Source organism: Lasioglossum baleicum, chromosome 6, assembly GCF_051020765.1.
Source record: "Lasioglossum baleicum chromosome 6, iyLasBale1, whole genome shotgun sequence".
In the NCBI taxonomy this organism is placed as follows: Eukaryota; Metazoa; Arthropoda; class Insecta; order Hymenoptera; family Halictidae; genus Lasioglossum; species Lasioglossum baleicum.
Window position 1 is genome coordinate 18,304,412 of NC_134934.1, and position 11,778 is coordinate 18,316,189.

Consider the following 11,778-nt stretch of genomic DNA (forward strand, 5'->3'; position numbering starts at 1 on the left):
ATAACCTTTTCTTTGATATTTAACATCGATCAATATATTTTGCAGCAACATTTCACGTACAATAACAGTTCAATTGTTAGACAATTTAGCTCTTGTATATTTCTTAATTTTAACCTTCGACCCAGAGTAACAAACACTCCATCTAAATTCCAATTGTCGAGCAACAAGAAGTATTTGAACCCTAAATTTTCCATTCAGGAAAAATTGTGGCCATTTCAAGAGCAATTTCGTAAAAATTTCGTAAAAAAAAATAGGACAACAATAAACTTGGACTCGTTTCAAAGCTTGAATCCTCTATTTAAAGAAAATCCCATTTCAATTTTTGATTTCATATTATCTGAAGCGGTGATATCGTGTCAATCATAAAAAGAAAACAGGTGTATGTTTGAGAAAATCTAAGTATGTAGAAAGATTTGTGTAACTTAATGAAAGTATAATAAAAACATATACAAAGTTCCAGACTGATTAATTTAATAGATATCTAAATAAAAAGTCGATATTTTTTTACAAATAAAGAGGAAAGTGATTCCCCTGTAACGCGCGAAGAAGAAGGAGGTTTTTCCGCGTTTCGGCGGTTCCAGAACAGGAAATATTGTTGCCGTGATACGATGGTTTTTTGTTTGCAAATGATACGCGACGGGTTCGAGAAAACAAAGGGAATCGTCGCGTTTTCGTTCGGAGCGGCGTTCGATTAGGCGTGATTGAAGACACGCGTCCGCGAATTCAGGAGAACATGTATGACGACTGCATGTTCCTGTCGTTGCGATTCCCGCAGAAGCTGTGGCGGATCGTGAACGAGTGCGAGACCGGCGCGATCCGATGGAGCTTCAACGGCAACACGATCCTCCTCGATTACAAGAAGTTCCAGGAGCAGTATCTTGACGCATGCAATTCCATCTTCAAAACGAAGAACATCACCAGCTTCATCAGGCAGCTGAACCTGTACGGCTTTCGGAAGGTGACCTCGCATAATCGGGACCCGATCTGCAACGCGTACAACCCCGATGTCCATGAATTCTTGCACGAGAACTTCCGCGTTAGCAGACCGGATCTACTGTCCAGAGTGTACCGGAAGACCCCCGGAAAATTGAAGCACCGTCAACGATCTAGCTTGAAGACCAGCCCAGAACCGGACCGGGCCAGCAAAGACTTTGATCACGAGTCGCGTCTGCACATATGCCGGGTAATATACAATATAAATATACATATTTAGAACCCGCCATCATTTTTTTCTATCCGAAGTGAACTGAAAGGAATGAATTTATGTACTTTTAAAATGACGATAACCTTTTTAATATCAAATCATGCGACCTGGATATTTTTTAGAAGTTAGAGGAATTAGTTTACTGCAAGACATAAAAAACATGTTTTTAAGAAATTGCAATTGGTCGGAATTACAAAAAAAATACTAGAAGTTGTTCTTCACAACTTTGTTATGGGGGCCCCCCTATATTGAAAATTTAAAATATACATTTTGTAGACCTGTGTTAATTATGCATATTCTGAAAATTTCATCAAAATCGGTCAACCCTACAGTAAGCCAACGTTTAAAGATGGTGAAAATTGCAGTTTTTCATTTTGATGAAATTTTCGGAATATGTATAATTGACACAGATTTGCAAAACGTGCTATTTTTAAACTTTTATTATTTTCTTTGTAATTCCGACCAACTGCAATTTTTTCAAAATTTCTTTCTCACGTCACGTAGTAAATTAATTGTTCTAACTTCTCAAAAAATTAAAGTCGTAAAATGTTATCGTCCTTTTGAAAGTGTCCGAATATTACTACTGTGGTTCACTGTATTTAGACCAGCGGTTTCCAACCTGGGAGGCGCAGCCCCCAGGGGGGGCGCCAAAATTTTCAATAAAAAATTAATGTTCATACCATAATATCTACAAATAAATAAACTTCACATCGTAACGTAACAGTACAAATTCGGGTATAAATAGGGAGGCGCGGGGAAAATAAAATATTTTTAGGGAGGCGCGGAAAAAAAATATTTTTAGGGAGGCGTAGTAGCATAAAGGTTGGAAACCGCTGATGTAGACTCATGGCGAATGAGCTATAGCTATGGGAAAATATCGGCAACACATTTTTTATATTCTACTTGAATCGTAATATTTCCATTGAATCATAAATAATTTCTGTTTTAGTTTATCTATTTGATTTCTTAATAAACTGAACAATTATACATTTATTATTATTTACAATGTCTGTTGCCGTCTGCGTTGTTGTCGTACGTTGGTCAGTTGGCACTAACAAAAACCCTGGAACAAATAACGCGAGAATATCAACGGACGCACTATCATTCAACAAGAAGTAGAGATTCCTTAAACAGTCCGACGAATTCCCCCGAAAAAGGTAACATACCTTAATATGCAAAGTACAGTAAAAAGATATACTCGATGACTCGTTGACAATAAAAATTTCATTGAAATCGGTTGAAAAGTAATTCACCGTTTGTTGTTCTCACTCTAACAAATAAAGATCGAGATCGATTATCTTCAATATTTTCTGTTCGTTATAGACATTTTTCGTTAATCAAACGAAAATTTTACTTTCGTTGCTTTCACACATTTTTTATGAAACACAAAACAGTTTGTTGTACGTAATTTTTATTTAATTATTTTAGGCAAATAAACGTTTGAATACAAAACGTATCGATATCTATCAACCTCACTGTAGTAGAAAATTAATTTAATTGATTGTTGAAAGTCAGTACAAAACTAGCCCACTTCAATTGTGACTACCATAAATTATTATATTCTTTATTTCTAGAGAAATATTACCTTTTGTCTCTAACAAATAAATTGATACCCGAAAAACATTATGCTATCTGTGAAGGAGTCATAATCCTGAGAAAATGACCTTGAACAATCAATAGAACAGATTCAAAGAAAACATTGTTAAACTGCAAGATTACAATAGCAAATATATCCTTTGAAAATTAATGCAAAATGCGATGATTTTAGTATGTGGCTTTAACTTATACCCCACCGAAAATCATGAGGTTGAAGTAGAATGGATTGCAAGAAATCCAGTACCAATTGCCTCAAAACGGAACGATGAAAATGAACACACAACTTACACCTGGTGTGTATACGAAGTAAATGAACCCCATGAAGAAGAATAATTATAAAATGCGTATTTTAAATAAGGACTTATATTCAGTATCTACATTAATAACGTTAAACTATCCGCAGAGTAATATTTTATTATTTACATGGACTGTGTGTGTGACCATTGATTTATCTATAAAATTTGTAATTAGAAAACATTACTTCAGTATAGAAAGCATTTGTTATATTAAATGTACATTATGTAAATGTTATTTGTTGATAAGAGAATTTATTTGTAAATATAAAAGTTATGTTCATATCATGGATCCCTGCTTGTAGCTGGTTGATCAGATGTACTACGTTTATTCTGTTCTACTTTGTGCCTGGCTAAAAAGTTTTTAAACGACTCTACTTCTTTCGACTCTTCTTCATCCTCTTCAACGTGGAACGGATTTTCTGTCCCTTCCTCGTCCTCGCTTGATTCATTTCCTGCATGTTTTAAATATATATCTGAAATTTCTCTTCCACTACTAATTGTTGTTACAAGTGGTACAGTTTCCCCTTCAACATTTTGTGCTGCTTGCTCTAATTTTTCCTTCTCCGCCTTAGATCTCTCAGCATCTCGTTTAATTTTCACTCGTTCCCAGTTCACTTTATAATCCCTTGGAAAAGAACATTTTTTTCTTATAAATCTTATGTCCTTTTATGTGTGCATGTGTACAATATTGTAGTAATTTACCGTTCGTACTCCTCTTCAGCATCTTTAACAAGTTCTAAGAATTTAGTGATACCAGCACCTGTAGCAGCCGAAACACCACAACTTCGCAAATGATTATAAAATTCATCAAGTGTCAGTGCCATACTACGTGTTAAATTACTAATATAACTTGTTTCTGCGTCCAAAGCATCTTGGAATGCTTCGAAGTCATGCATCCAGTCTACTGCATAAGTGTGTTCCACAATGTCAATCTTAAAATATATGGTATAAAGTAATACATAGGATTTAGCATACTAATTGTTTCTATATAAATACTACAGTAAGGAGCATAACTGATTCAACACATTTTAAATCACAATAACTTTTTTATAAATGGACCAAACGACTTCAATTTCTTTGTAAGGCTAGAAGAATTAGTTTAGTAAATGACGTCTAAAAAATATTTTTAAAAAATGCATTTGGTCGGAATTGCGAAAAAAAATAGTAAAAATCGATTTTTACTACTTTTTTCGCTGGGCCCATAATGAAAATTTAAAAGATGTATTTGGTCAACTCGCATAAATGATATACGCTCCGAAAATTTCATTGAAATTAGTTAATTGGTTTACAAGTTATAATCGATCGAAAGTGGTAAAAATTGCAATTTTTCAAGATTTTTGGCCTTTTTACCACTTTTGATCGATTATAACTTGCAAACCAATTAACTAATTTCAATGAAATTTTCAGAGCGTATATTATTTATACAAGTTGACCAAACACATTGTTTAAATTTTCCTTATTGGCCCAGCTAAAAAAGTAGTTAAAATCAATTTTTACTATTTTTTTCGCAATTCCGACCAAATGCATTTTTTCAAAATATTTTTCAGACGTCATTTACTGAACTAATTCTTCTAGCCTCACAGAAAAATTGAAGTCGTTTGGTCCATTCATAAAAAAGCTATTCTGATTTAAAGTGTGTTGAATCACACACAGTTATGCTCGTTAGTGTATACTTACCTTATTCATAGCAACAATAAATGGCAATTTAGTTTTGTACAGTATAGAACACGCATACAGCATGTTAGACATGAATGTCACAGGATTAACACTTCTCACAGTATCTAGTACGTATACCACAATCGTTGGAAACTGAGATGCTAAAGCTTCTGTTATAATTGTACCACTCGCAGACCATGTAAATACTTCTATTTGTCCTGGAGTATCCAGAATTATGTACTCGTGTTCTTTACTCGCTTTTTCAATAAGGTTTATCACTTGATCAAATTTTGTGGAAAATAAATTTAAAGCGGTAACAATTCCACCGTTCGGGCCTAAACTATACTGTTTCATCACTTCTTTGTAATTAACGGTATCTCTTATATCTACAATAACACGTACTTGATAAAACTCCGTTTACACATAAAGATGAAAAAAAATTCAATTTATTCACAGTTTGAATACCTATATTTGCAGGATAAGGAACTTCTTTACACGCTGGATCTAAATTTATAACATATGGTTTCCCTACATTGTATAATATTGAAACAAGTCGTTGAACAAACGTAGTTTTTCCAGATCCAGCCATCCCAAGAACAATAATACATGTTGGCATTTTCTCTTTGGTAACTACTTGTTCGCTTGTGGGATTACTTAAGGAAGTATTACTGTTTTCAGAAACTTTAGAATTATCCATCGATTCAGATATCTAAAAATCTGAAAATAAATTATAGAACACCGTGAGGATAGACGACAAATGATATTTTTTATTGTTCCATTTATAAAATTTATACATATATTAGAATATATATGCTAAGACATTATTGTTTATTATTATTATGATATAATATGTATTCAAATAAAATGGAAATACATTATATAGAAAGTACACAATACACTATACAGGGTGTTTGCGAAATCATGGTACAACTGGCAAGGAGATGATTCCTCATTTAAAATCTAGTCAAAAATAAGGAATATAGTTTTTCATATGGGGCTTCATTTTCAAGAAAATAGAGTTTGAAAATTTGTTACAACATTTTTAACATTTGTAAATTACTAGAATAAATCAATTATTGAAATTTATGGCTAATTATTGCTTAAAGTCATAACTAGACTGCGGATCTTTATGCAAAAATGTTTTGCATTGATTGTGAGAAGTAGAAATAATAGAAAAATTGATTTTATCCCTTAACGACTTTGTCACATTGAAAGGAACATTACAATATTCTTGAATTTTTTAAATCTTTTACTGTTTTATATTTCGCACAACCAATTTCTTCATAAATGCATAAAGATCCGTAGTCTATAGTCATAACATATCCTAAATAAACGATACTGTTTACAGATGCAAGCGGCAATGGAAATTGCAGGTTAGATCGAGCGAACACAAAGCAGACTCTAAATAAGTAAACAAGTACACGCGTATCTAACGAATTTGCAAACTCGATTTTCTCAAAAATGAAACCCCTTATGAAAAAACTATATTCCTTATTTTCGACTAGATTTTATATGAGGAATCATCTCCTTGCCGGTTGTACCACGATTTCGCAAACACCCAGTATGTATGTTAAACCTTACCTATATATACATAGTATACAAAATATTGAATTACACAATATTGCATAAATGATGTTTTTACAATTCCGTTGTAGTAAAACAAATAAAAATATTAGAACTGCTTTAAAATTTGTTTGGTATCGAATTAACACATACAGAGAATAGCGAAAGAATCCAGTAGAAATTTAATAATAATTTTGATTGATATACCTGAGAGAAAAGTTACAGAATACAACTGTACAATTTCTTGTTAGAATTGATACATTCAGTTTAATGTACCTTGATGAACTTGATGAAGTAACTTTGTCCAACAAAATATAAACACTACGATGTAAGTATTTACACTGTACACAATTCAGCAAAAGAGCATGAATGTAAATATTTAACTTATTTACATAACCTCACTTTTTGTATTCCCGGCCCGGCTGTGATACCATAGACTTATAGAGACATACTGAGATAGACGATAGACTGACAATGAGATAGACGATAGACTTCATAGACTGCCACTGATATATCAGTGTAGACTGCGCGGTGCGCGGCGCGCGGGCGCGGCCTGTACGAAGTACTAAAGCTTACAAATGGCGGCCGGTGGGATCTCTATCTCAGTCGCACACCGATAGTTGGTGGGGGAAAAGCGAGCCAGTCAACTCTCACTTCCTACGCACTCCCCACTTTCATTGGGCGATCTCTCCCCACCAACTCGTCAATTAGAAAGAGAGTGCGATTCCACTGGCTATTGCTCTCTCTCTCTCACTCTTTATACCCCCCGCCGCGCAGTCGATACATCTCATTGTCAGTCAGTCGTCAGCAGTCGTCAGTCTATCTCAGTCTATCCAAGTCTATCTCAAACGTGCCCGTGCTCAAGTGTCTATTGCTATCGCTGCCGCTGCTCTATTATTGCTCTATTCGCGATCGCGATTCGCGATTCGCATTGGTAGTGAGCATCGGTGAGCATGAGCAGTGCAGTAGTGATGGTAGTGAGTGTTGTGATTGTGATGCGCGCTTGACGTTTGTAATTTGCTGTATTACATTTTTCTGATGTTGTATTAAAATTCTGTTGCAATGTCGAAAGCTAAAATCTCCGCAGAATGGAGGAAGCGCGTAAAGTCCGAATATATGCGTTTACGGCAAATGAAACGCTACAAACGGGCAGATGAAGTAAAGATAGCTTGGAATCAAAATCGAAAGGTTATGTCTGGTAAGTATGCTCCCCCAAAATTATATTTCATCCGACTTTATTTGCGAAATACGAGAAAATAATCTAATTCTCTCGTGAACAATATCTCTTACAAAGATTAAAAATGTTAGGTTTGATGCTTGCAATAGTTCGGTGAATTGCAAACAAATGGAAGTTGTTGCAAGTTGACAGATTGGCTTTGTTTACAAAATTTGGTAGATTTTGATTGAAATAAATATGTATGATTTTTCACCATTGATTAAATAAATATGCAAACAAATTTACCATTTTATTCAATTCGGTTTAAAATAGAAACAGACATAAATAAGTCTACGAGTCAATCGATATACATTAATGATCAAATCGTACAATTAGAATTGTCAACAGTGGAAGAAAAACGATGGACCGATGGAAAAGCAATGTGGTTAGCGATGCAAGACATTCCTCCATATGTTTCCTGCATGAAAAAAGCAGAAGTTAGTAGTTCCGATGGTGATGTGCAAACATGTCCTGTTAAAATTATCAATGCTGTAACTCCCATACCAACCATGTATACCTGGGCACCTATACAACAAAACTTTATGGTAGAAGATGAGACAGTTTTACACAACATACCATACATGGGAGATGAAATTTTAGATCAAGATGGCACTTTTATCGAAGAATTAATAAAAAATTATGATGGAAAGGTACATGATCAAAGTCTTCTATATTATGTACACTACCATCCATTTGACGGTACACACGTAGTGTAGTTCTTTTATATTTTAATAAATGAAAGCATAAAACATAAATATTACTACAGGTTCACGGAGACAGAGAATCTGGTTTTATGGATGATTCCACATTCGTAGACTTGGTAAATGCGTTGGCACAATATGAAAAAGAGGATAAAGAGAGAGAGAAATCGAAAAAAGGAAAGGACACGGAAGATGATAAAGAGAGAAAGGATGGTGGTAATATTAAAACCGAGGTCAAGTCTGATAAATTAGAAGATGTTAAACCAGAAGGGAATCCGTTTCCGTCAATGCACATTTTCAATGTGAGCAGAACACTTGAGTGGAATTAACAGACGGTTAGTTTAACCTAGAACCAAGCTTTCAATCTTGTATTAATTTCAGGCAATATCTAGTATGTTTCCTGACAAAGGACGACCAGAAGAATTAAAGGAAAAGTACATAGAGTTAACAGAAAGATCAGATCCAAATGTTCTACCACCAGAGTGTACTCCTAATATTGACGGTGTGAATGCAAAGAGTGTACCTCGGGAGCAAACAATGCATTCTTTTCACACTTTGTTTTGTAGGAGGTGTTTCAAATACGACTGTTTTCTTCATCGTGAGTAAAATAATGATGATAAATCGTTTCGATTCGTTTCAGATTTAGTAGTTTAATTTACGTGCAAGAATCGTTTGAAGATGCAGCGTCACAGCGATACGTGTAGACTTCGAATATAAAATCGAGCATTTGTTTGTTACAATAATTTATGATTCTTGATTTATCATAGCAGCCAGGGGAGTTTCGCCGCAAGGTAAAGAACAGTTCATACAAGAAACCATGTTTGAACGAATGCTTCTTTTTTTTTGTGTCGTTTAGCACGACGACATCATCAGGGATTCATCTGCAATTCTGTCAGTTCGTCGCTCATTGTCGTGCCTACAAAGTTCTTGTGATCGCGCAGTGTTCATCGTAAAATATTACTCGATTAAACTTGTGTTTTGTTACTTTCAGGTCTTCAAGTCTGTCATCCAGGACCGAATCTGCAGAAACGAAAAGGGCCCGACCTGAAACCATTCTCTGAACCGTGTGGAACAGAATGTTATATGCATTTGGTAAAAATCGAAGGAATAATATGCTCGATTGAAACATTTGCCTGTAAATAATTCTCCTTTCCTTCGCTAGGAGGGGATGAAAGAGAAACTCGCGGCTCAAGCGGCTGACATCAAGGATGAGGAAAGCGATGAAAAACGCGGAGCTCCTAGAAAAGTACGGAAACAAGCGAGTGTTGATTCAGGAAACGAAGCGAGCAGCGAAGACAGCAACGATAGCAATAAATATAGTCAAGGTGGCGGTTGCCAAGGTAAGATTGTATCCAACACACATTTTGTATTCCAAGATTGCTCCAATAGTCAACAAATGTTCCTTACTCAACGAAAATAAAGGAGTACAAAAGTGTACAAATATGTACAGTGTTTAAGTTGCAATGTAAACAGTCTTAACGTTGAAAATTTGAAATTGTTGTAGTTGCGTGTACGTGCAAGATACAATTAACGTTATTTATGTCGTATTAGATTTTAAACAGAACGTAAATAAAGAAACAAAGCCGGAGGAGTCGGTGGAGGATCAGGCTCAGCCGGAGAATCAGGTGCCGTTTACGCTTCTTGGCCTTAATAAACGTGTCAAAACGGAAAACGAGCTATCGTGGACCGGTTCAGAACAGAGTTTGTTCCGAGCTCTTCACAAAGCATTTCCTGGTAATCCGTGCGCATTAGCGCAGATAATGTTGACGAAAACTTGTCAAGAAGTGTATAGATTCGCGCAGAAAGAAGCCTCGGACATTCCAGCGATCGAGAACTTGAAAGACTTTACACCTCCACGAAAGAAGAAGAAGAAGCATCGACTTTGGTCAATGCACTGCAGAAAAATACAGCTGAAAAAGGACTCAGGTAACATTGAACTTACAGAGAAATTATAACAAATAATTATTTCACTTAGCTTGGATCTTATTTAATAACGTGTACATGTCTTTCTCTTAAAAGGTGCTAATCACGTGCATAATTTCGCACCATGCGATCATCCTGGAAGGCAATGCGACAATTCCTGTCCGTGTATACAGGCTCAGAACTTTTGTGAAAAGTTTTGTCAGTGCAGCAGCGAATGCCAAAACCGGTTTCCGGGATGCAGGTGCAAAGCTCAGTGTAACACAAAGCAATGCCCTTGTTATCTAGCTGTAAGGGAATGCGATCCAGACCTTTGTCAAACTTGCGGCGCGGATCAATTTCATATTACGAAGATATCGTGCAAGAATGTCAGCGTTCAACGCGGTCTTCGTACGTGCCAAATATTTTTAATCGGGCATTGATCAGTCTCGTGTGTAGTATCATTGAACAAATTTGAATAACGGATAAAATCATTTGCAGATAAGCATCTTTTGATGGCGCCGTCCGACGTTGCGGGTTGGGGAATATTTCTTAAAGAATCTGCAGCCAAAAACGAATTTATTTCGGAATATTGTGGCGAGATTATCAGTCAAGACGAAGCCGACAGAAGGGGAAAAGTGTACGATAAATACATGTGTAGTTTCCTGTTTAATCTAAATAATGGTAAGAGAAACAGATCGTATTTTGTCATGGATTATTCTTAATCTATTACTACATATAATAAGCTTCGAATCTCCGATTCGTAGATTTTGTTGTGGATGCAACGAGAAAGGGAAACAAAATACGATTCGCCAATCATTCGATAAATCCTAATTGCTACGCGAAAGTGATGATGGTGAACGGTGATCATAGAATAGGTATTTTCGCCAAGAGGGCTATTCAACCTGGCGAGGAACTGTTTTTCGATTACAGGTATAGCTCGAAGTTGATTATCGTTATTACTAGACTGCGGATTTTTATGCAGAATAAAAATTGTCTGTATTAACTGCAAGAGACAGAAGTTACATAGACATCCGAGTAATTTTCCGAGTAATTGTGATCAGATGAAAATGATACAACAGCATTTTTAAATTCTTTGTATTTTGTGTTTGATCTTTTCATTTGTATCATAAACGCATAAAATCCACAGTCTAATTAATAAATATCATTGTCCTCTCAGTATGTTACATACTGCGATTTTGTACGTTCCCTTACAGATATGGACCAACAGAACAATTGAAGTTCGTCGGTATCGAACGAGAAATGGAGTTTCTGTAATTTCTTATACATGCTAGAATTAATCACAAATCGCTGTAAAAAGATTGTTATTAATTGAAAAAGGAAAAGGAACTGACTAGTTTCCACGATGGGTACCTGACACCACGAATTCATTGGATAAGCTTTGCGTTCCTCGGTATTTAAACTTGAGTTCAAGCTACAAAACTGTCTCGACATTTCAGTGATATCGGTCAATAAAATATATTTTAAAATGTGTTCAAAGATTTATTGTTACTTCTATTCCAGAACAAATCGCGAGAAAGTGGGTTCCCGGTATAATCTAAGAAAAATAAACCGAATCGACTTGTTTAAGTAGATTTGCTTCAGAAATCGCGGTGAATAGGGATCGTAACGCATTTATAGAATGTA

At 35.4% G+C, this 11,778-nt stretch overlaps 3 protein-coding genes across 7 annotated transcripts; 2 read left to right on the forward strand and 1 right to left on the reverse strand.

Moving 5' to 3' along the window:
• The first annotated feature begins 85 nt into the window (after positions 1–85).
• LOC143209334 (uncharacterized) lies at positions 86–3,167 on the forward strand. Its single transcript, XM_076424816.1, is given in 4 exon segments — positions 86–1,183; positions 2,250–2,361; positions 2,973–3,073; positions 3,075–3,167. Coding segments are annotated over 4 exon segments (699 nt in total). The 5' UTR covers positions 86–733; the 3' UTR covers positions 3,111–3,167.
• A 161-nt stretch (positions 3,168–3,328) lies between these two features.
• On the reverse strand, positions 3,329–6,787 carry LOC143209312 (GPN-loop GTPase 1). Of its 3 annotated transcripts, none has more exons than XM_076424781.1 (5): positions 6,592–6,787; positions 5,218–5,469; positions 4,774–5,138; positions 3,799–4,028; positions 3,329–3,721 (listed from the first exon to the last, which is right to left on the reverse strand). In XM_076424781.1, the coding sequence occupies exons 2-5, from the start codon at positions 5,447–5,449 to the stop codon at positions 3,379–3,381; spliced, it is 1,170 nt and encodes a 389-aa protein (XP_076280896.1). In that variant the 5' UTR covers positions 5,450–5,469; positions 6,592–6,787; the 3' UTR covers positions 3,329–3,378. The 3 variants fall into 3 exon arrangements, with proteins under 3 accessions (XP_076280896.1, XP_076280895.1, XP_076280897.1); XM_076424780.1 differs by having other exon boundaries at positions 6,523–6,787; XM_076424782.1 differs by lacking the exon at positions 6,592–6,787 and adding an exon at positions 5,627–6,459.
• Positions 6,788–7,097: 310 nt separating this feature from the next.
• Positions 7,098–11,624, forward strand: E(z) (histone-lysine N-methyltransferase E(z)). Of its 3 annotated transcripts, none has more exons than XM_076424739.1 (12): positions 7,098–7,513; positions 7,868–8,181; positions 8,298–8,534; positions 8,614–8,830; positions 9,000–9,023; positions 9,224–9,324; positions 9,395–9,572; positions 9,784–10,158; positions 10,252–10,542; positions 10,633–10,815; positions 10,899–11,064; positions 11,349–11,624. In XM_076424739.1, exons 1-12 carry the CDS (start codon positions 7,378–7,380, stop codon positions 11,407–11,409), a joined length of 2,283 nt encoding a protein of 760 aa, XP_076280854.1. In that variant the 5' UTR covers positions 7,098–7,377; the 3' UTR covers positions 11,410–11,624. The 3 variants fall into 3 exon arrangements, with proteins under 3 accessions (XP_076280854.1, XP_076280855.1, XP_076280857.1); XM_076424740.1 differs by having other exon boundaries at positions 9,003–9,023; XM_076424742.1 differs by lacking the exon at positions 9,000–9,023 and having other exon boundaries at positions 7,099–7,513.
• Positions 11,625–11,778: the final 154 nt, after the last annotated feature.